Below are 25,776 nucleotides of genomic sequence, written 5' to 3' on the forward strand. Positions count from 1 at the left end.
CAGCAATAGAATCAAAAACTTCTGCATATATTTTCTCAGAATCTGTGACAAACAACAATAATAAATCTGAATATTATAATAATTAATAACTTCAAATAGATATCTACCTGGTAATACGTTACACTCCGGCATAAGTTTTTGGTATAAAGCCTGTGCTTGTATAATATACTCCTCTACTGTTATTGGTAACTCTAAGGCTTTAATTATATGTTCCGCCGCTTCTTTGCCCGTCATACCCATCTGCTGCTGCTTGATTTCCCAAGTGAAAGTCTTTCCATATTTTTGGCATATCTCCTGTGTAGCAATGGTGTATATCCTCTCGGTGTCTGAAATGTTATCATTTAGAACTACTATTTAGTGACATTCTACTTTCATACCAAGGTATAAAAAAACTGACGGTAATTATGTTCTGTGGCATTCTTGTACTTAGACTATGAATTCAAAATGTTACAAAAGTTTCATGTTCACACAAATATGTATTATCTCCACGAACAGAGGTTACAGTCCTGATTTTCGCCTGCTTCCTCACAATACTACTTAGCTCCTTGTAGCTATTTATCAAAACAAATATTATGTAAACCTGCTTCTTGCATTACTATAATACATATGCGAGTGCAGTGTTAGTAATGTTAAACTATTGATGCCAAAAGCAGAAAGTAGCTACAATACAAAAAAATGAAAGAGAGATTCTCATGATTACTTTAAAAATTGGTTGTTTTGAGCACTGCATTGAAGGGCAAATTTAAATGAAAACACAGTTAAAATTACAAGAAGACAGAATGACTGGCCATTAAAGAAGGCTAAATTCTAAGTACTTCTAACTGAAACATCTAAAGTAGAAAATACTAATCCTAACTCGTGAAATTTTTAAGCCTTACTTTAGGAAGGAAGAAAGGACTGCTTGGGGGAAAAGGTGGAGGGAGGAGGGTGTGTGGCAGGTCACTGACCTCTTAGGTTTAGGGTGTGAACTTCTGATCAGTAATCTGTCCCCCCCCCCCCCCTAATGTTTCCAACCAATTCCCCCCCCCCCCCCCCCCCATGCACAACCTCTTATTGTGTCATTTGGAGATAGATGTCTAATGTAACCTATGCTTAAGAATTACTTGAAACATACCAGCTGCATTAATTCTTTCCTGCCCAATAGCACTTAAAAGTCCCACCCTCTTTCTACTATCATAAAACAGCATGAAGCTGAATTCATGCAGCTGTGCCCTGTGATGACTTCTGTGTCCCTTTGCTGTAGCACAGGACACTATTTGACTGTGATAGCTCAACATCTCTGCTCACAGATGGTAGAGATACCGACTGTGCACCCCTTTATTGTTCATTATGTCATAAGAATTTAGGAGCCCTGGTGACGTGATTAAAGGTAGATACCATGGATTCATTATGAACAGGAAGGTAGGGCAGAAAGTGAATTACTGCCAACAGTTCAGTGATAGCGTTGTTCTTATCAGAAGCTACAGAAAACCAATGCCACCGTTGCCTACTGCTACTACTACTACTGAATGCTCTGCTGTAAACCTCTTAGACAATGCAAGCATTAAACGTTATCGTAGCAAGTTATTTAGGGAACATTTGTTGCAAGTTGTCATCACTGATGGTGGCAATCAACAACAGATTCTACATAAGCGATATAGCTAGCAGGCTACAAGCTTTCTTCAAGCGCAAAGCATGTGTATGTGTCTACTGCAACCATCGCTTGGAACTGGCAACAATGCAATCCCACCATCATTTGTGAATTGGACAATATTACTACTCAGGTACACATGATGAAACCACAAGCACAAGATGTAGAGACAGAAAACATATGAGAATACTGATTAGGTAATTCACTATCCCAAGAAAGATGATAATCTAATAATCATGGAGGACTGAAATGTGGCAGTAGGAGAACGCACAGAAGACAGGGTTATGGGAGGATATGGGCTCGCTAGCAGGAATGTGAGAGGAAAAAGATTGAGTTCTGCAATAAATTTCAGCTAGTAATAGCAAATACACTGTTCAAAAATCGCAGGAGTAGGTGGTATACTAGGAAAATGCTTGGAGACATGGGAAGATTCAAGACAGATTACACAATGGTCAGAGATTCCAAAAGAGATTTAAGGCGTACAATGGAGCAGATACAGGCCGAGTTTGTAATTTAATAACAACAATGAGTAGAGTGAAGTTCAGACTTGCCAGGTTAGCCAAGAGCACGAATGCGCTGCTTCCTGGACTCGGGTAGGCGCGCCGGCCCCAGATCAAATCCACCTGGCGGATTACCGACATCGGCCGGTGTGTCAGCCAGACTGGATGTGGTTTTCCACATCCCACTAGGTGAATACCGGGCTGGTCCCCACGTTCCGCCTCAGTTACACAACTTGCAGACACCTGAACATGTTCGCACTATTCCCTGGATTACACTAGACGCAGACAGCTGGGGATACACTAATTCCGTCCGGGGCAGTACGGGGTGGCGGCAGGAAGGGCATCCGGCCACCCCTTATAACTAACCTTGCCAAACCCATTCCTAACCGTGCCAAACCTGTGAAACTGCGGGACAAGGCACCAGCAAAAGAAAGAAAGAAAGAAAGAAAGAATGAGTAGAGTGAAGTTTAAGAGAATAATCCAGAAGAATCAGTGTTGACAGAAATAGGATACTGAAATAATGAGGAATGATAACATGTGTTTAAAATTCTCTTAGGCTGTATATACTGTGATAATGAATACCACAGTAGGCAGCTCAGTTGAGGAAGAATGGACATCTCTAGAAACTGCAGCCACAGAAGCTGGACAGACACACACAGGTAGCAGGAAGATGATAATATAGAATCCTTGGATAAAAGAAGTACATCAACTGATCAATGAAAGAAAGAAGCACAAAAATATTCAGGGGAAGACAGGAGTACAGCAATATAACTCACTCAGGAATGAAAATCAACAGGAAGTGCAAGGAAGCTAAGGTGACATATCTATAGGAAAAACGTGAAAAAACTGAAAAATAAACAGTTGCTGGAAGGTCTGATACAGAATATAGAGAAAAGTGAAAACAACATTCAATGAAATTAAAAGCAAAGGCAGCAACATTAAGAGTGCAATAGAAATCCCAGTTTTATGTACAGAGAAGAGAGGAGATCAGTCAAAAGAGTACACTGAACACCTCTAAATACAGAGGACTTGTCTGATGGAATGATCAAAGAAGAAATGGGAGTTGATAGGAATACATAGGGGATCGAGCATTAGAGTAAAAGATGAGGGCTCCAGTATTAGTGTAACAATTTATCAGATATTTGGACAATTTGCAGTCAAACAAGACAAAGGAATATGTAGCATTCCTTTGTAATATTGACAAATCACTGGGGAAGCAGCAACCAAATGACTACTCAAGTCTCCTTGTGGAAGACTTAACACATACCATCTGAACTGCAGAAAAATATTATCCACACAATTCCAAAGCCAGCAAGCGCTGATAAATGTGAGAATTGTTGCACAATAAGCTTAACAGCTCACGCTCCTAGTTGCTGAAAATAAGAGTATAAAGGAGAATGGAAAAGAAAACTGACTGTCAGATAATGACCAGTTCAGTTTTCAGAAGGGCACCAGAGAGGTAGTTCTGGTTTCACACCTGCTGATAGATGCCAGACTTCAGAAAAATCACAGCATGTTCATAGGATTTGTCATAACAGAAAAACCATTTGACAATTTACAGTAGTGCAATATGGTAAAAATCCACAAAAAATGGGTGTAAGTTATGGGGAAAGGTGAGTGATATACAAAATGTGTACGAATCAAGAACAACAACAACAAGAATGAATTGCTCTACATAAAAAGGCTGTAAGACAGGGATGCAGTCTTTCATCTCTACTGTTCAATCTATACAATATATCAATGAAGCGAATAAAAGATAAGATTCAGGAAAGGGATTAAAATTCAGGATTAAAAGATATCAATGACAAGATTTTCCGTTGACATTGCCATCCTCAGTGAAAGTGAGGGCATGTACTGTGAGATGAAGAGTCTTATGAACACATGCGCACTATGGATTGAGAATAAACTGAAGGAAGATGAAAGTAATGAGTAGTATTAGAAATGTGATTAGTGAAACAACATCAAAATTAGTGACCAAAAAGCATATAAAGTAATTCTGCTACCTTGGAAGCAAAATAGCACATGATGGATGAGTATCAAACATCAGCCTTAATTTGAGGAAGAAATTTCTCATAACGTACATCTGGAGCACAGCTTTGTATGGAAGTGAATCATAGACTGTGGGTAAACTGGAAAAGAAGAGAATCAAAGTGTCTGAGATGTGGTGCTATGGAGGGTGTTGAACATTAAGTGAACTGATAAGATATGGAATGAGGAGATTCTCTACAGAACTGGCAAAGAAAGGAAGTTATGGAAATCACTGACAAGAAGAAGGGACATGATGACAGGGTCATGCTATCCTATCCTGTTCAAGTTTCTTCATCTCTAAGTACCTACTGCAGCCTAAAACCTTCTGAATCTGCTTAGTGTATTCATCTCTAAGATTTTTACTCTCCACACTGCCCTCCAATACTAAATTGGTGATCCCTTGATGCCTCAGAACATGTCCTACCAACAAATCCCTCCTAGACAAGTTGTGTCACAAATTCCTCTTCTCCCCAATTCTATTCAATACCTCCTCAATAGTTATGTGATCTACCCCTCTAATCTTCAGCATTCTTCTGTAGCACCACATTACTAAAGCCTCTTTCTCTTCTTGTCTAAACTATTTATCGTCCATGTTTCACTTCCATATATGGCTACACTCCATACAAATACTTTCAAAAAAAGAAAAAAAAAACTTCCTGCTATACTCTATTTCTCTTCTTCAGAAACACTTTCCTTGCCATTACCAGTCTACATTTTACATCCTCCTACTTCATCAGTTATTTTGCTCCCCAAATAGCAGAACTCATCTACTATTATAAGTGTCTCATTTCCTAATCTAATTCCCTCAGCATCACCCGATTTAATTCAACTACATTCCATTATTTTCGTTTTACTCTTGTTGATGTTCATCTTATATCCTCCTTTCAAGATGCTGTCCAGTCCATTCAACTGCTCTTCTAGGTCCTTTACTGTCTTTGACAGAATTACAATGTTATCGGCAAACATCAAAGTTTTAATTTCTTCTCCATGGATTTTAATTCGTACTCCAAATTTTTCTCTTATTTCCTTTACTGCTTGCTCAATATTCCAATTGAATAACATTGGTAATAGGCTACAACCCTGTCTCACACTCTTCCCAACCACTGCTTCCCTTTCATGCCACTCAACTCTTAAAACCGCCATCTGGTTTCTCTACAAATTGTTAAGAGCCTTTCATTCCCTGTATTTTACCCCTGCCACCTTCAGAATTCGAAAGAGAATATTCAAGTAAACATTGTCAAATGCTTTCTGTAAGTAAAGAAAAAAGGAAGCAATATTAGGGTTTGATTTCGTATCAACAATGAGGTCATTAGAGGCATAGCACATGCTTGGATTATTGCAAGGATGGGGGAAGGAAATAGACCACGCCCTATCAAAGCGATCATTTGCCTGGAGTGATTTAGGAAAATCACAGAAGACCTAAACCAAGGTCGCTAAATCTGAACCTTCGTTCTCCAAACATGTATAAAGGTGAACAGGGAATAAGTGTCGTGATACTAGAGGGAGCTGTAGAGGGTAAAAACTGTAGGGAAAGACAGATATTGCAATTTATCCAACATATAACTGAGGACATAGTGTCAGGGTGCTACTATGAGATGAAGAGGCTGGCAGAGGAGAGGAATTCAGTCAGCTGGCTGATGGCTCAGGAAGGGAGAGGGGGGGGCGCTGAGGGGGGGGGGTAGTCATTGGATAGCTCTTGGTGTTATCTACACTGTTGAAGTAGAATCCCAGTTTCCACCAGAAGATTGTAATTGGAGCTCGTACAGAAGGCACCTATGGCTAGCCTTATGCCATAACAATGAACTGTGGCTCACAGTTGCCAAGCTAAAGATGCTGTTGAATTACATACACAGCATTGGTAGGCTAATTGTGACAAGACCAGTGCTCCCTAGAAGCTTAGGAGGGTGGTGCAATTAGAATCCCAAAACATGGCTAACCAAGTGGATAGCATCGAGCTTCCACATGCAGCTTGTTTTAAGTTGACAGACATGAGGTAATCGTGTCAGGTTATAGTCAAAAAGAGGCCTAATCTATAGGACTCTTTGCCTATTTCCAGGTGTCTGTCCCCAAGTAGAGCTCCAGATTGGGATGGATCATTGAGCGGCAACAAAAGTGTGGGACCCACGTTTTCGCAAGAGAAAATTAGAAGCTATGACAGAAAGCCCAATAGGGTGCTACCTGTACAGCTTCTTGGTGTTCATGCATGGATAAGGCCACAGACTGTGATCTGCATATCTATACTACCACCAGCGGGTGGGAGCAATTATGGGGCACTTGTAATCCACTGAAGGCTATAATGATAGTGTAACACTCAACATTGAGATCTGCTCGACACTGTTCACCTGGACTTATAGAAAACTAATGGGTGCACCAACTAACAAAAAAAGTGGTTGAATTGTTAAGTTATAGATAAAACCTCAAAAATCCCCAGTTGTGGTGATGCACGGCAGTATCATATACTTTATTCAAGTTGAAAAAGGCATTCCTAAGGTAATGGTGAAATCCTTCCAGTTGGTTGTGTCCAACAGGACCAGGTGGGTAGCTGTGGTCCTCCCCTATCAGTAGAGAGACTGATAGTTGGACGGACAACAGGCATTGTTTTTCAAACATCCAGTAGAACTGACATGCTACCATCTTCTTGTGCAATCTGCTTAGCATGTTCTTCCGACTGACTGTTCTGCAGCTACCAATGGAAGTTGAGTTTTTCCTGTTTTTATGATTAGAATGTCATCACAGCGAAAGGAATTCACCACTAAGCCAGATGCAATTGTAAACCTTGAGCAGGTAGCATTTATGATCCCTATTTAGGTGTGGAGTAGTTTTATTGTGTATCATGACAAGGTCTGAGGCCCATTGCAGGACAAGTCGAGCACTCCAAGCAAATCCCACTCAATCAGAGGCTTGGGGCACTTTAAGTGAAAAAAAGGCACGCGCTTCCCACCTTGCTGTCTTTGTGCTTGGATGGTGGGAGGGAAGAAGAAGAATCTGACATCTTAATATTACCTATTTTTCCGGATGGGAAACAGAAGTTGTTAGACTATCAGTAATAGTAATTTCCATTCAGCCATTTTAATAATACCTGAAAGAATTCAACTATGCATTCCAAGAGAATGCTCTCATCAATAGATTACTAATTCTCAATTCATAACATTCATTAAATTCAATAAATAAAAAAGACATTGAACTGTGGATCCTCGCCTTCCATGAAATGGTCCCCCTTCAAACATGGCAATCTCATAGCAAGCCCTGTCTTCTTCAGCTGTGGATACTAATAGGACCACTTGATACTTGTGTCTAGAACTAGTTGTGGGCTGCAGTGGCTGAAGTACCAATGTGCATGTGCAGCTTGTGGTGTGTGTACAATTTTATGTAAGATGAGGATCCCTCTCTCCGGAAGTGCTGGAGAGTCTAGGAAAAATCATTTGGTCCTAAATGCAATGAAAGGAAAATTATGATGTTACCTCCAAATGGTAGAGAATAGGCACCACTTGCTCACAAGCAGCTAATGACGGAGTAAGTATCTCCCAACATAAACAGACCACTTCTGTCAAATGTCCCCAGCCTCCTTGAAGGGTAGATGAGCAGGTAGAAGGTTTTTTTTTTTTCCTTTTTTTTTTGGGGGGGGGGGGGTTAAGGGCGCTCAACTACTGAGGTCATTAGCGCCCAGTCACAATTGTTAGAGCACATAGAATCTAGTAAAACTCAAGGGGGGGGGGGGGGGGGGACGACACCAGAAAGTTCTTACAAAGGTGCAGATAAAATAAGTGAAGGAGTTAGATGTCTTTGGACAAGCCAGTCAAAGTTTTAAAATGAAGAACACGAGCAGCTGCTCGAGCGTCATCAGCTGAAATATCCTGTAAAGTAGATGGCAGAAACAGGACAACACGAGATTGACTAAAACGGGGACACGACAATAAAACATGGCGCACTGTTAATGCATGACCACAAGGGCACTGCGGGGCTGGGTCACCGGAGAGCAGGTAGCGGTGGCTAAACCGGCAATGCCCAATCCGCAACCTGGTCAGAAGGACCTCTTCTCGCCGAGATGGTCGGGAGGAGGTTGTGAAGCAGTTGGGAACGGTTTTACTGCCCGGAGCTTGTTTTCTTGTAGGGATGACCAAGTATCCCACCACAAAGACACAAGCCTCTTACAAACAACCCCACTAATGTCAGATGACGGGACACAATGGGAGGCTGGCCGAGGCAGGAGGACTGCAGCCTTGGCTGCAGCATCAGCAGCCTCATTCCCAGGCACTCCTACATGGCTGGGAACCTACAGAAAGCTGACAGGAGAGCCATCAGCAGCAGAAGAATGGAGGGACTGCTGGATCTGTTGCACCAAGGGATGGACCGGATATGGAGCTCCAAGGCTCTGAAGAGCACTGAGTGAATCAGAGCAGAGTACATAAGATGAATGGCGGTGGCAGCGGGCATACTGAACGGCCTGATGGAGAGCAAAAAGCTCGGCCGTAAAGCTGGAACACTGGTCGAGGTGCCGGCCCCGACGACAAAGGCACAGCCGACACCATCGTCAGTTTTGGAGCCATCAGTGTAAATAAAGGTGTGACTGGCAAGTCGCGCACGAAGTTCGACAAACCGTGAGCAATACACTGCAGCCGGAGTACCCTCCTTCGGGAGCGAGCTGAGGTCGAGATAAACATGAACCGGAGCCTGGAGCCATGGTGGTGTCGGGCTCTCACCCTCTCTGAAGGTGGTAGGGAGGGCAAAATCCAATTGTCGAAGCAGGCGACGAAAGCGGACTCCAGGGGGCAGCAGGGCAGACACATACAACCCATACTGATGGTCGAGAGAATCGGCGAAGAAGGACTGATAAGAGGGGTCGTCGGGCATTGACAACAGCCGGCAGGCATACCAACAAAGCAGTACGTCGCGCCAGTAGGTCAATGGTAATTCGGCAGCTTCAGCATAGACTCTCGACGGGACTAGTGTAGAATGCTCCGGTCGCACGACGTAACCCCCAATGGTGGATGGAGTTGAGACGGCGTAAGAGGGATGGCCAAGCAGACGAGTAGACGAGGGTCCCATAATCCAGCTTTGATCCGACTATGGACCGATACAAGCGAAGCAGGACAGTGGGATCCGCTCCCCAAGATGAACCACTAAGAACTCTGAGGACATTAAGGGAACGTGTACAACGGGCAGCCAAATAAGAGACGTACAGAGACCAACAAAGTTTCCTGTCCAGTGTGAGCCCTAGAAACTTAGTTGTTTCCACGAAGGGGAGAACAACGGGACCGAGATGTAAGGATGGCGGAAGGAACGCTTTATATCGCCAAAAGTTGATGCAAACCGTCTTCTCTTCAGAGAACCGGAAGCCATTTGCCACACTCCATGAGTATAGGCTGTCTAGACAACGCTGAAGGCAGCGCTCCAGGAGGCATGTTCTCTGGGCACTGCAGTAGATCGCGAAGTCATCGACAAAAAGAGAGCCCGAGACAGTAGGTGGAATGCAATCCATAATTGGATTGATCGCTATGGCAAAAAGGGCTACGCTCAAGACGGAGCCCTGAGGCACTCAGTTCTCCTGGAGGAAGACGTCGGACAATACGGAACCCACATGTACCCTAAACTTTCGATCTGTTAAAAAGGAATCAATAAAAAGGAGCAAGCGACCGCGTAGACCCCACCTGTGCATAGTGCGGAGGATACCTCCTCTCCAACAGGTATCATAAGCCTTCTCCAAACCGAAGAACACGGCTACCGTTTGGCGCTTTCGCAAAAAGTTGTTCATGATGAATGTCGACAAGGTCACAAGGTGGTCAACAGCAGAGCGGCAGCGACGAAAGCCGCATTGAAAATTGGTAAGTAACCGTCAAGATTCAAGAATCCAAACTAACCGAGCACGAACCATGTGCTCCATCACCTTACAGACACAGCTTGTAAGAGAAATGGGGCGGTAACTAGAAGGAAGGTGTCTATCCTTCCCGGGTTTGGGTATAGGAACAACGACGGCGTCACGCCAACGCATGGGGACCTGACCTTCGGTCCAGACGCGATTGTAGGTACGAAGAAGGAAGCTTTTGCCCGCCGGAGAAAGGCGTGCCAGCATCTGAATGTGAATGGCATCTGGCCCCGGAGCAGAGGACCGGGACAGTGCAAGTGCACGTTCGAGTTCCCGCATAGTAAAGGGAGCATTATAAGTTTCCAGATTCAGCGAGTGGAAGGAAGGTCGCCGAGCCTCTTCTGCCTCTTTCCTGGGAAGGAAGGCAGGGTGGTAATGGGCGGAGCTTGAAACCTCCGCGAAAAAGCGACCGAAGGCGTTGGAGACAGCCACAGGATCAACAAGGACCTCATTACCTGAGGTCAGGCCAGGTACCGAGGAGTGGGCCTTAATGCCCGACAGCCGGCGCAGGCCACCCCAAACGACAGAAGAGGGAGTAAAACCGTTAAAGGAGCTGGTGAAAGACGCCCAACAAGATTTTTTGCTGTCTTTGATGACTCTACGGCATTGCACTCGGAGTTGTTTGTATCCAATACAATTCACCAACGTGGGATGGCGGCGAAAGGTGCGTAAAGCACGTCGTCGAGCACGGATAGCGTCTCTACAAGCCTCATTCCACCAGGGGGGCGGAAACGCGACGTGAAGAGGAGGTAGTACGAGGAATGGAACGTTCGGCAGCATTGATGGTAACAGCCGTGAGGTATTCGACCTGACTGTCACAACTGAGAAAATCGTGGTCCGGAAAGGTCGCCAGGGAGGAGTAAAGTCCCCAGTCAGCTTTCGGTATGTTCCAGCTCTAAGGACGTGGGTATGGAGTGTGGTGCAGGAGACAAACGACACAGGGGAAGTGGTCACTCGAATAGGTGTCAGAAAGGACATACCACTCGAACCGACGGGCAAGAGTGGTAGAACAGATCAAAAGGTCCAAGTGGGAGTAGGTATGAGTGGAGTCCGAGAGGAAAGTCGGGGCGCCAGGATTGAGGCAGACACGATTGAGATGGTTGAAGACATCCGCCAAGAGGGAGCCTCTTTGACAGGATGCAGGAGAGCCCCAAAGGGGATGATGGGCATTGAAGTCGCCAAACAATAAAAACGGCAGAGGAAGCTGAACAATCAGGTGCATCATGTCAGCCCGACTAACTGCGGATGACGATGGAGTGTAGACGGTACAAACGGAAAAAGTAAAGGCAGAAAGAGTAATACGGACAGCTATTGCTTGGAGTGGGGTGGTCAATGGGATGGGATGGTAATAGACATCGTCCCGACAGAGCAACATGACCCCACCATGAGCTGGAATACCGTCCACAGGGGCGAGGTCAGACTGCTCTGAGGTATAGTGGGTAAAAGCAATACGGTCAGTTGGGCGCAACTTGGTTTCCTGGAGACCAACGACGAGCGGACAGTGCAGGCGGAGTAGCAGTTGTAATTCCTCCCGATTAGATCGAATACCTCTTATGTTCCAATGTAACAAAGCCATCGCTAGTCAGAAAAAAGGGGGAACAAAACGGGTGAAGAGCTGGTCACCTTGACGGCCGCGGAGGGCCAGGTTTCGAGGGAACAACGCTACAACCGGCGGGAGGCGGATCCTGTTCCATCGAGTCGTCGCCAGCTGCGGCCGCTTTCCCGGGTTGCGTAGGAGGGGCAGCATCATTCGCCGACGAGAGGCCAGCTGAGCGCGTGACAGCAGAGCGTCCCGGCGAAACTGAAGACGGCCGGGAGCAGCGACTCACGGATGGAGCGTCAGACAAAACGGGCCGGGGTCGAGAGGGGGATAAAGACTTCTTCTTGGAGGCCTTCTGGGAAGTCCGATGAGGCACGGGGATGGTGGGCTGGACCCGAAGAAGGTCCTTACGCGCGGGGTCCGTTTTGGAACGCCGGACCTCGGAAGCCGGGGCCCGGAACGTTTCCCCGATGGACGCCTGAGAAGAGGATCGCTTCTCAGGCGGCAGAGGGGGAAGAAGAGGGTGGGTGGCCCCTGGGGCAGAGGGGGCAGGGGCCGCGAGGGAGGAGGATTTGGAAGGGAGGGATTTGGGAGGCGGAGGCATAGACCCCGGATGGGGTGAGGAGGTGGAGGGGGGACAGGATAGGGGTGAGGATACTGTGGAAGGAGTGGACACGACTGAGGAAAACAAAGTTGTCAACATCACGGGATGGAGGCGGTCATACTTCTTCCTGGCCTCAGAATAAGAGAGGCGATCCAAAGTTTTTAATTCTTGAATCTTCTTATCTGATACGCGGGACAGTCTAAAGATCTAGGCGAGTGGATGCCAGGACAATTTACACACCGAGGTGGTGGGGTGCATGTATGTTCCTCACCAAGAGGACGTCCACAATCGCCACAAAGGGGCTCAGCCTCACACCGTGACGACATGTGCCCAAAACTCCGAAAACAGCGCATAGGAGGCGGGACGTAAGGTCGCACGTCGCACCGGTAGCACATCACCTTTACCTTCTCCGGGAGAACGACCCCCTCGAAGGCGAGGATAAAGGCCCCGGTGTCGATGCGACGGTCTTTGGGGCCGTGCTGGACTCGCCGGAAGAAATGCACGCCTCGGCGCTCCAGGTTGGCCCTGAGCTCCTCATCAGATTGCAGCAGGAGGTCCGGATGAAAAATAACCCCCTGCGTCCTATTCAGTGCCAGATGCGGGACAATGGATGCTGGGATGTCCCCTAGTCGGTCGCACGCCTGGAGTGCCGCTGACTGAGTGGCGGAGGTGGTCTTTATAAGAACGGACACCGAACGCATTTTACTGAGAGTCTCGATTTCCCCGAAGATGTCCTCGATGTGCTGGACAAAGAACATGGGCTTGGAGATGGCGAACGTCCCCCCATCGGTCTGAGAACAGACTAAATAGCGGGGGAAGTACTTCGCCCCAAGCCGGTGGGCCTGTCCTTCCTCCCAGGGAGTGGCCAAGGGGGAAGGGACAGGAGAACCAGAACCAGAGACAGTACCTTTCTTTTTAAAAGACTCGGCCGCAGAGCGACCCGATACATGTTGATGTTTCATCTGCGAAACGTCCGCCCCGATACCACCCACTCCGACCAGGGGCTCTCCCCACAGGCACCACCCAGCCTCAGCAAGGGCCACCTGGCAGGATGACCGTTGCCGGGAGTCCCAATGCCCCAAGGAGACTGGCATCTACTCCTTGGCCGACGTGGGGAGGGTACAGCTCAAGTATCGGCAGTACGATCCCTGTGTTGTCAGGGGGCTACAACCTAGAGGGTACATGACAACCCCACCACAACGGGCTGGCTACCGTGCTGGATTTCGGGTGCCATGGAAAGTCCATCATGATCGTAGGTGCAGATGGGGACGCACTATGGGCGTAACTTTTGCAACCCATCAGGCGTTTAGGCCCAATTTGAGGAATAGCGGGTGTGGTTACAACGCCGTTACAATGCTGAGTGCCAAGGTCTTAGTGCACTGAGGACCAGTGAGACACCACGTAAGGCGTCCTTCCCCAAAAGGCTTGTACTTCTGTAGAATTTTGAAAAATGGAGGTCAAACCCCAAGGGGGACCATCACATGGAAGGCCGAAACGGTTGAAACTCCTTTTAGTCGCCTCTTACGACAGGCAGGAATACCTCGGGCCTATTCTTACCCCGGACCCGCAGGGGGGAGGGGGGGGGCAGGTAGAAGGCAGGACACACTCTCGCCCTTGTAATGGGAAACCACCCCTAAATAAGGATGAACCTGAAAAGGCCACTGTCATAGGATACACAAGACAATTGGAAACCACTGTATTAAAGACCCATGTGCTATCCCTAGTGCCATTGGACAGTACTCTCAAGTATGGTTGTTACTGAGAAGATATACTCTGGAATACCACCACTATTGGCTCTGTGGGTGGGTACTCAGGAGCACTATGGACTGAATTAAATCAAGATACGAGGGGGAATTAAGGGAGGCCTTTCTATTGAGGACTACTGCATGAAATATGAAGATGATGAACAAGAAAAGAAAATGTGGAGAGAGAAATGGAGAGGCATAATACAAGTCTTTTAGGGCTACTTGGAATTCGGTGGGAAGGAGAAGGAAAATTTGAATGGTGTTATATACAGGAAACATCTTGACAAGAACGTAGTGAGGGTTATTCCGATTAGAGACAGTGTGTTAGAACTGAAATTAAACATTAACAATGTGAATATACTGATTATTCTATTTTAAATGACAACATCAGAAGCAAATGAAGAGGAAGTGGACAAAATATAGGAGCAGATTGTGGAAATCTGTGAAGAAAATGGGAAAGAACAAAGAAGAACAGTAATGATAAGTGATTTAGAATAGCATAGTGGGAAAGAGAAGGACAAACAATGTAGTTAAGGACTAAGGACATGAAAAGACCACCAAATGGGGAGAAAAACTGATAGCTTTCTGTGAACGATTTGATCTCTGGATTGCTAATACTTGGTTTAAGCATCATTAATTAAATCATACATGTGGAAAAAAACCAGGTGAAATTGCTAGATATCAAATAGATATTGTTATAATCAATCAGATTTAAAAATCTGCCATTAAGATGGCAAAAATGTTCCCAAATCCAAATGCTGATACAGATAATAATTTACTTGTTGCAAGTATCAGGACATGATTAAAGCAAATTAAGAAAAGACAACAGATAAAGAAATGGTATCTTGAGAAACCGAAGAATAAGATTTTAAACACACACTGCTGTCACTATGTTGAAAATAAATTCGAGTACATAAGAGGCAGAGCAGATGTCACTGAAGAGTTGAATCCATTTGAAATACAATATTGGAAGGATTAGAGATAGAAATTGGAGCAGTGAAAAGAGCAAGAATTAAGGGAGAGTGGATAACAGGAAGTATGTTGGATAAAATGGATGAATGCAGCAAATGGAAAAATGGCAATTCGGAAGAAGGCAAAAGACAATACACTGAACAACAAACTAAGAAAATTAACTGACCAGGTTAGGAAGGATTGGGTGAGGAAACAATGTGAGAAAATAGAAGAATTTGGAAACAAGGAAAATATGCACACAAGGAATGTTAAAAAAATGGGAAGAGGACAGAATGTATAGAAGAGGAGGAGGAATTTTGGATGGATTATGTGGAAGAATTATATCATGCACAGAGTGGCAACACCTGACTGGTTTTCAAAGGTGAGGTCCGCAGCTCGTGGTCGTATGGTAGCTTTCTCGCTTCCCGCGCCCGGGTTCGATTCCCGGCGGGGTCAGGGATTTTCTCTGCCTCGTGATGACTGGGTGTTGTGTGATGTCCTTAGGTTAGTTAGGTTTAAGTAGTTCTAAGTTCTAGGGGACTGATGACCATAGATGTTAAGTCCAATAGTGCTCAGAGCCATTTTTTTTTTCCAAAGGTGAAGGGGAACAACATGACGACCGAGGTCCTAATACACTGAAGTGGGAATTGGAGACAGCAATTCAGGAGCTTCAGGAGAAGAAAGCATTGAGCTTTGACAGAATACCATCCGAGACAATGAAAGCCTTAAGTCCAAATTCAATAGCCAGATTCACTGAAGCAGCAGACAGAATTTATGACACAGGAGTTTGATGTCAAGATCTACTTCAGACCATTCTAACACTTAGAAAGTGCAATGTAAAAGAATGCAAAGACTATAGGAAAATCAGTTTTATCAGTCATATTACAAAGACTATAACGAGAGTCATACAAAGGAGAACTGAAATGAAAATTGAGGAAAATACTGGGGAAGAGCAGTTTGGGTTGAGAGTGCAAAGGAACAAAGGACACAATAGGTTGTCTGAGGATGATTGGGTAAAAGATGAGAGAAATGAACGAGGTGTATCAATTTGGAACAGGCTTTTGATAGGGGCAACTGGAGTATACAGCTGAGAATTTTTGATGATGTGGGGTACAGACTGGAAAGAATGAAGAATAATAAAGGAATTGTACACAATGCAAGAAGTGACAAAGTAGGAAATGAGGAGATAGAAGAGATGAGCATTGGAAATGGTGTAAGGCAAGGACGTACAGTGTCAAAAAAGCTATTCAACATATGTGAAAAAGAATTGGGAGTGTCATGAACAACATACTAAAAATCCTGACCAGTATGGGGAGGGGGAACATTTAAAGGACACTTTTTTACAAATCATCTTGAATAACTCAAAAATTATGGCATCTAGCAAAAATGTTTCCCAGTGCAAGAAAAATTTTCTCTCTAGGACCAATAGTTTCTCCAATGCAGGGGATGGAAAAAAAATCACTGTTATTAAAAGTAATGTTTTAATGTTGTAAAATTTAATATTCCTTATTAAATGGAGTGGGTTAGGAATTAATATTAAATATGCGTACCACAGCTAAGTGCAGTGGAGCCACATCAAGAGATAAACTGGATTTTGAGGGTGTAACAGGGTGGAGAGATTGGGGAGGGGTAGAAGCACCAGAGAAGGTAGTTGTCAGATTGTGGTCATGCACTTCCCTCTGCCACTGGTCTGAGTTGAAGAGTGAGCAGGTGATTTCCCACTGTCTATCCCACTAAGCAACTATAGGGTGTTTACAAAGTTATAACAACCCTCAGCAGCATGCCTTATGAATTACTGGTGATGCAGTAAACAGAGAAGCCTGGGGTTGTTCATTTTCCACACAGTGCAATAAGACTAAATGGAATGCAGATATAAGTTAGTAAAAATACTAATGCATGAAACGTGTACAGATAGAATCTACATAAATCTGTGCACACTGTTCCACACTGCTAGAGGAAAAAATGATCTTTAGTCATCCTGTATGGCAGCTGTAGTGAGGAAAAGTAACTTGCTTGCTTTTCAGTTTACACACAGACTATACCTCTTCAATATTTCCTGGCTAATTCTCTTATGTCAGCAGACAAAACAACTTCACTGAGGTCGTGTCTACAAGGATGGTTTCATAAGGCTGGTAATAAACCCAGAAAAAAATCTTTGTTTTGCAAACAGCTCACCTTACTTCTCAACAGTCTCCTTTGAGTGATATACACTTGGTCCAGTAATCATCCACCTTTTTCATCTCACCTGAAAAATGGGTTCTTTCGAGCTCTGCAAAAGACACTCTGACTGTAACTATCATTTCATCATTTGATGAAAATCTCTTCCCATCATACCGAAGTTTCAAATTAGAGAAAAGGAAGAAGTCACTTGGGGCTAAGTCTGGTGAATAGCGTGGACGAGGAAACAATTCAGGCACTTTCGCCATTGTTATTACTGAGGTGCGGGATGGTACATTACCCAGATACAAGAGCACTTTTTTTGCGTGGCAACCTTAGTCTATTTTCAGTCAATATAAGTTTTAAAAAGTCCAATAATGAAGCATAACAGGGGCCAGTTATGGTTCTATCTTTTTCTAAAGTAATGTATGGGGATTATTCCTTGGGAATCTCAAAAAAACAGTGGCCATAACCTTACTAACTGACAAAATGGTCTTTGCCTTCTTTGGTGCACATTCATCAGCCTTTGTCCACTGTTTTGACTCTGGTGTATGATGGATCCACATCTCATTAACAGTCACAAATTTACATAAAAAGTGTTGCAGACTGCTTTTAAACATCACCAGCCATTGTGCTGAAATATTGTGCCATTGAGCAATTGTCGCACCCACATCAAATACAGCTTCTTCACAGCCAATTCTCCATGCAGGATATTATGCACTTGTTCAGCTGAGATGCATTCAGTCTCTGCAATCTCATTAATATTTATTCAGCAGTCTTGCATTACCATATGAAGGATTTTGTCAATGGTTTGCTTTGTAGTGACCTCAACTGGACAGCCGGAGAACACTTCATCTTTGGTGCTTGTCTGACCATGTTTAAATTCATTAATCCACAAGTACAATATTTAACAACAGCACGAAACTTGCTTTTCTCCATTTTCAATAACAGTCGACACACTGAGCAATTCAGATGGCTGTCAATAATGACCTGTTTGCTGTACATTGCTGAAACTTTTTATATGATCCTTGGAATAATCAAGCTTCCAGACCATGAAGGCGCAATGAGAATATTCCATTCTTTCACAGAAATTTACCAGACTTATCAAACTACCCTCAGATATAGTCGAGTTATTTTCAGTTTATTAAATGATTACTTATTTGCAACTGTTAAGTGAGCTTTTATGTAAATTAGTTCCCATAAACAACGGCTGAGAAGTGTATAATTTACGTGCTGTTGACAATGACCTTGGTGGGAAATGGAATGGAATGGATTGGTAAATGTGCCATCTTGCTACTGTTCATTGTTGACAATATATTATAATCCATGTTTGTAGTCACTTAGTGGTGAAATAATGAATGACCAGAAAGTTACTGTACTTCCCCACCATTATGTTACTGTAAGACTGCATAAGTCTCTCCCATTCAGGGACTGCTGACATTTGTAGAGTGGGTTGCACTGAGTGGAACCATTTACCACACATCTACAATGTATCTTACAAGGTGGGTCTAAATATATCTCATGCAATGGGATTAATCATGTTCAAGTCTAGAACAGCAATCTGCTGTAATCCACTGCCTAACTTAAGTTGAAGTATTTCAGTTTCATAACAGCTAGTGATCTACTTCTGTTACAGAGGGAGGTAATTAAGTCTGTGGGCCTCTTCTGAAGTTAGGAGAGGTGAGACTGGGGTGACACATTTGATACCCATCAATACCCAGCAATAACAAAGACAATGAAATCAACAGTGTCGAATGTATACTGTTTAAATGTTACATTGGGGCAGGTTCATCAGTGTGGTGGATACCAGACATCTCCAGTTGTTTAATATTTTAAATAATATCTTAATTAATAAGTGCAAATAATTACTCATTTACTAAACTGAGAATAACTCCATGACAAACACAGGCTCAGTAAAGTTATTTTGTCTGCTCACATATGAGAATAAGACATGAAATGTTGGGAAGGTATAATCTGTCTGTAAACTGGAAAGCAAGCAGTGCTCATGGTGGAGGAAGTTTCTTTTCCTGGAATAGTGCTATAGCTGTCGTTCTGGATGACTAAGAATGACTTCTTGTCTGGTCGCATAGAAAAATGTACAGGGGATTATGTAGATTCTGTCTGTATGTGTTTCATGCCTTAGTATTATTAGTAACTGATATCTGTATTCTATGTAGTGTTAATGGACTTCATTGAAAACAAACACCCGTGGACCCATATGTGCACTGCATCACCAGTGATTCATAAGGCACGCTTTAAAGAGTCGGTATAATTTTGTGAAACACTCTGTAGTTGCTTCTTGTGGCATAGTGGTGTAGATAGAATGGAGAATCTACCTGTCCACTCTTCAGCTTGCAGATCTACGAATGAGGGAACTGTGTGACCACAACCTGACGAGTACCTTCCTTCGTGCTTCTAGCCTCCACCCCATCCCCTCCACCTGGTTACACCCCCAGAACCCAATTCATCCCTTAATATAGATCTACTGCACTTAGACATGGAACATTCATTTTTAAAATTACCTTCATTTAACAAGAAATACTAATTTTATACCATTAAAATACTGCTTTTAAGAACCTGCGATTTTTCTATTCCTGAAACATGGAAGCTATTAGTGCTAGAGAAAAAATGAACAGGACTTTTTTGTAGGTAATTTAATGTAGCTTAATTATGAACTGGTAAATACTTTTGCTTGAAGCTGCAGTTTGAGTTATTCAAGAAAAATGCAAAAGAATGAGTATTAAATGCTATACCACCCCCATACTCATACCCAGCTGGTCAGGATTTATAGTACACTGTTCATAACATTCCTCCTACAACTGTACAAAAATTTGTGGCTACAGCATTTTTCCCCTATCTGACCTTGTTCTGGTCTTCATTGATTGGGATCCAGGGGGAGTGGAGGTTGGAGGTGGGAGGGGGGGGGGGGGGAAGTTAGGTAACACACAAAACTATACCATCTGCTGCTTTTAGGTTTGGTGCCCTAAAAGACTGGGGTAGTATTTTCCCTATAAAATTGTTATTGGCAGAGTACGTCTATTATAAATCTCATTTGTCCTCAACAAACACACATGCACATTGTTTTGATACACTGTGAACTGCCTGCCCACTAATTCATTAAAGAAAGGTAATAACATTTAATACTTAACATCATGTCAACATAAAGGACAATAGAAAGTGAGCAAAACACTGAATTACACTTATAAATGTTGCTGTCAAATGAAGTATCTTGGCATTCACCTTCATTAAGGGAAAATACAAACAATATACACTTGGATCATCAGGCAGGGAATACATACCCCTCCCCATTCAAAATGCTTATCTACTGCCTCAACCACTGAGCCACCTTGGTCAGAATAGTTAAATTAATATTTCCTCAGCTCTTATGGAAGGGCTCCAGCCAATTCACAAAATTTTCAGATATGTGGATACATTTGCAACATTGTCACCTAAAATGTATAACAGATCCCAATACAATCTTGTCAGTAAATGTAACATACATTGGGCTAAAATACATGTAAGAAATTGGTGGTTCCTGCATTGTGTGTGGATGATGATTGGTTAATGCCAATTGGTTGATAGTATACAGCAGCCAATGAGAATTGCTGAATCCAATGATTTCTTTTGACAGAACATATAAATTGATTGCATTTGTTTTAAATATGGAGAGTGCCAAAGAAACTTTTACTGATCAGGTGATTATGAATTTTAGGGTTGCGTACTAATTTTTGCATTTTTTTAATGACTAGAAAAACCAGAATGTGCTGACAAGCTGACCTGTAGCAAAATCTGAGGCCTAAGTTAGACTGTAATATGATACTTTGGTTGTGAGCTGGTGAAGCCAATAAATTTGGAAAGCTGGTTGTGGAGACAGACAGACTGACACGTAGCGAAAAACGAGGCCTAGGTTCAGTGGGAATGTGACTGGCTGTGAGATAGTGAAGCCAACGAATCTAGAAGAAAAAACTTGGTTGTGGTAACAGACTGATCTTTAGCTTATCCTCAGGTCCAGATTAGATTGAAATGTGATGACTGGCTTGAATCTCAGCACAAAAATAAGAGTGCCATAAGAGACTGATCAATGTGTAATGAGCCTGAGAGATACATTTGTTGTTGGACTAACCTACTTTTATATCTAATTTCTGATTTTGCTGAAAATTTCAACAAAGTGGCTAAATTCTAAACTTATAACAAAATACTAGCTACCTTTACTTATAAACAATAGGAAATTACTAACATGAATCTCATTGGCTATCTACATAGCAAACCATTACCAATAGCAGAACGCAACACAAAAGCTCATGCCACCACAAGTGCAGTTCCACCATACATTGTACCAAAGGTCCTATGTGGCAAATTTCATGTGCTGGCATGTCTTTTGATCAGAGGAGGAAACTCAACAATGTGTGTGTGTTTTTTTTTGTTTCCCTCCAGCACAGTAAGAGCCACTGTTTTCCACCAGTGGGCTGGTATCATGCACGCCACGAAAAGGTTACTGATGCAGCTAGTCTGATAGATAACTAATGAGGAGAGGGATTGCTAGTCCTATGTGAACATCTGTTCTGCTGCCATTAAACAAAGAGAGGATATTATATGTATCATCTGGGAACTTTCACCTGAAATGAAAACATCCCAATGAGGATGACAGAGAAAGATTTTGAAAGTATTTCCTCTCACCTGGAGTGCCAAAATCTTACACAGACACAGACAAACAGAATTGTAGTTGTCTAATATTAATGGAATCCAGGTGGTAAGTTCACTTGAAACCACAGCTCATAGCAACTGAGGAAGGTAATTACATCAATCATCAAAATATTGCACCCCAACAGGGAAACATGAATTTTAATGGAAACCTGTAACTATACCAGCTGAGTAAACTTCATGTTCCAATAACATTACTACTTGTGTTCACATGTAATGTAATGTACAATAGAATAGTTGCTTATTTCAGTAACCATAGCATAATAATGTACACTTGTGGGCATATGAGTTCAAGATAGTGAATCTGACTGCAACCAACTTATGTTTTCCATTGTAGAGGTCACAGAAGTAGGCCTACTCACAAGCAACATCATATCAAGGATGTACTTAACAGTACATTTGCTAACAAGTCCGCTGCTGTGGTCAACAATGTGTTGATGACAGGGGTCACCATACACTAATGTGGATTTTAACAGTGGATAGGTGAACTAGTATAGAGCAAACCACTCATCAATTCACTCCTCGATGATGATGATAACGTATGTGCAGCCGTGTCATCAGCATCTGTGTCATTACTATGGAAAGAAGACACCACTCCTGAACAAAATGTGTGTGGCTGCTCACGACATGCCACAAAGCACAAAAATTTATCCGGGCTAACCACCTATGGATATTCTAAGTACAGAAATGCGTCACCTGGATAGATGAATCTCAGTACATACTGGTAAATGCGAGTGGCAGGGTACAAGAATATTTAAAACAACACCAAAAGGCACCCTGCTTGTCAGCAGGGCACTGTTCAGACAGGCTGTGGAGGTATTCTCCAGTGAGGAATCTTTACAAAGGATGAAATGGGATCATCCAAAATGCTTGCCATTGTCTCACCAACAAATTGTGGGCATCCACTTGTTCAACTGTAGATCTGATAGCATCCCTCTTGAATTGTGCAATATTCATCTTAAGAACTTTCGTGGATGTTAGGATGCTAGTGTGAACCACTAGATCACCTAGTCTACATTCCAGTGAGTACATTTGGGATGCCATCAAGTAAAATTTATTTATAAATGATAATGGTGGTTTAGATGTGGATTAAGTTACTTGAAGGAATGCAGCAACAAGACAGTTTTTAATATAGCTTTTTATTTATGCCAAAATGCATTTAGGGTTTTCACTAGTCTCAAATTTGTATAAAACACTTATAGTTTTGTAAAAACTATGTTTCTGTTGAGTGCATTTTGAATGCCTTTTACTCTGCAATCTGTTGTTCATAATCCACATTTACATGTGTAACATGCACCTTTAGCTCCACTGACAATGCAGCATGTGCCAGTGTATAAATGAAACTAAGAATGTGTGTATTGTTTACATAAATGTGAAACAAAGAGTTAAAAGTTATAGAATAAAAGGCAGCTGCACCTTTCAAAATGCATTTGACAAAATGAAGATATAAATGTATTAGAACAACTGAAGAAGGTTAAAACCAGAACACATCTTGGCATAAAACTATGCAAAAAGTAGGTGGTGGCATTATTTCTTCAGGCCACCAAATTTAGTCTGAATTATTTTTAACCTAGCTTTGCCCAATTTTCAAAAGTTGTGTGGGGCATTGAGTGGTCATGGATCAGGACGTTTCTTAAATGCTTTCGATGTTTTCATTTGTCGACACTGTGTTACACACAACTAGGTAAATATGTGTCGCTGCTACCCTGGGTTTTTGAAACTTTAGGGTTTGAAGCAAATGTGGAAGGCATCAAACGTCTTTCTTGCACGAACAAGGTTTCAGAAGGTCTATAGGCCCCTACTGAAATACTCACATAGAGCTAATATACCTTTTGCCATGAATTTCCTTGTCTCCTAGTATCTTCAATTGTGAAATGTGATGCTGCTACACCTTTAGGGAAAGCTGGTGATACATCAATGCTCAGCAACCACTTTGCTGACCTACAGAGGTCTATTGGTATGGTTGCTGTAATAATTCTCTCTCTCTCTCTCACTCACTCACTCACTCACTCACTCACTCACGGCTTACAGCATGTGCATGTTTGCTAGCAAGCACCAGACCACCTTGCCAGTTTCCCTATCCCAGTTTTGAAGTCTTACACGTGCATCTACTCGGGTATCCTTCCATGTCAGCTCTAATACCCTCACTCATTGTAATTGATAGTTACTTCACAAAAGAAATTAGGAAACCAGTGCAAATCAAATCACTTGCATAAAAATGGATGAAAGTGCAAAGGATGTAATAATTCATCTGAACACTGTTACTGGTAATATCATGTTCCTCATCAGATATCGAAGATAAAATTGTGTAGCCATTGGTAAAAATAAACATGAATAAATGAGGTAGCCTAGTTGCCTTTCAGTTGGTAGGTATGAAGCAAAATGATGCCAAAGGTAAGAGTTACATAGTGCCTTGCATTTATAATAGATGGTACATTATATGCACCACACTATATAGCACTCTTTTGTCTATTATGTATCTACATCTACCTGAAATACAGCTTTTCTGAATTTACATTGGAATTTTAGTTTTTATAATATGGCACAAGCATCGCCAACTGGCTACCATAAAGGTAATTCAATTTCAACAAACTTTATTTTGTATTTATTCACTTTTGTTGGCTTTGCCAACCCACAACCAAATTTTCACCTTCCAATAACAACTGAGCCTTGGTATACTACAAATCAATCAGTAACCACAACAGAAACTATAGGGGGAGAGGGGAAGTACCACACACAAGCGAAAGCCAAGATTAAGATGATGTTAAATAAATTTAATCTGTTAATGTGTATGAAGTCACATGCCGAGAACATTCAGATGTTACAAATTATACGCCAGTTAGCACTTTTGCACAGGCTGTCACAATCCTCTAACTAGTCACATGAAGCCAGATCATACCCCCATGGTTGGCAACAAAAAGTTAGATTTTACGACAGCACTGGTAAATTTATATATATATATATATATATATATATATATATATATATATATATATATATATATATATATATATTGGGTCAGTTCTGTGTGGAAATGTGCTGGTAACAATGACCTGCAATGTTACATTTGTCTCGGATGATGACACAAATTAGAGTGAGTAAATCACTTAAAAACGGAACTTCTTCATGTGAATAATATTCTTTTGAGTCTGTTACACCTTAACATCAGAAGCTAATAGAAGTAACTGAACGTAACACTTTCAGATGACCACTATATTTTATGCTGCTGTGAAATGAAATCCACCGAACAATTTGAGATGAAGTAAGCTTAGGTATTTCTAATGTCTTCGTTTCAAGGGTTGAAACACGCGTGCAGCACACAATAGTCGAGCAACTTGTGATTGATCAATCGGTTTAACACTACTATTATTGACCACTTTATCACCATCTGAAATGGGCAACATGGTGAACAACTTTACCTTTTTTTAATTAAAACAGAACACAAAATTTTGTTGTAAGAGGTTATTACTGTTTCGATTATTCTTGGTAAATGAAGATATTGTCGCTTTTGTCACTGTGTAATGCTAGTACGCCACATGAGAATAAAATGACACTATATTTATTCGTAAAAATTACCCAGAAGTGTTCCATCCAGATCGAATATACAATGTGTTACTGGTTGGAATTTCATGTTTGACAGCTGTGTAAACCACACTTCTACAAAAAGCGGAGCGTGTACACAAACAAATATCAGCAGTAAAACAACAAGGCTGCACAGCGTCCGTTACAAAAAAAATTTATACGCTATTATCACATTAAAATATCGAAAACACGCAACACGCGAACTTCACCCGGCAACAGCCGGAACAGTGGCTTTTATTTGAAGTTAATCGTAAATTACATAATCAGAGATGCTATGTAAGATGTCAACTAAAGGATTTATCTGTTATGTAAAAAAATTACAGATACTGTGGGACAACTCCTGTAATGTTTCTTTTAGACTGATTTATTTCATTAAAAAATTCGTAATCCGTCGAAAGATATTTTAACAATAGTCGGTGGATATGTCCGTACCCGGGCCAAAGACGCTACGCTACATGGCTTCGACGGTGGCGCT

The 25,776-nt window shown here is 42.5% G+C and overlaps 1 protein-coding gene across 2 annotated transcripts in view; it reads right to left on the minus strand.

Moving 5' to 3' along the window:
* LOC126236687 (pseudouridine-5'-phosphatase-like) overlaps positions 1 to 25,538 on the minus strand; it is a 112,552-nt gene extending 87,014 nt beyond the window's left edge. For both annotated transcript variants that reach the window (XM_049946178.1, XM_049946177.1), the window contains exons 1-2: positions 25,296 to 25,538; positions 108 to 326 (exon numbers count right to left, since the gene is read on the minus strand). In XM_049946178.1, the coding sequence (XP_049802135.1) occupies positions 108 to 326; positions 25,296 to 25,350 (274 nt within the window). In that variant the 5' untranslated portion in view covers positions 25,351 to 25,538. The remainder of the gene's footprint in view (positions 1 to 107; positions 327 to 25,295) is intronic.
* Positions 25,539 to 25,776: the final 238 nt, after the last annotated feature.

This window comes from Schistocerca nitens, chromosome 2 (assembly GCF_023898315.1).
Source record: "Schistocerca nitens isolate TAMUIC-IGC-003100 chromosome 2, iqSchNite1.1, whole genome shotgun sequence".
In the NCBI taxonomy this organism is placed as follows: Eukaryota; Metazoa; Arthropoda; class Insecta; order Orthoptera; family Acrididae; genus Schistocerca; species Schistocerca nitens.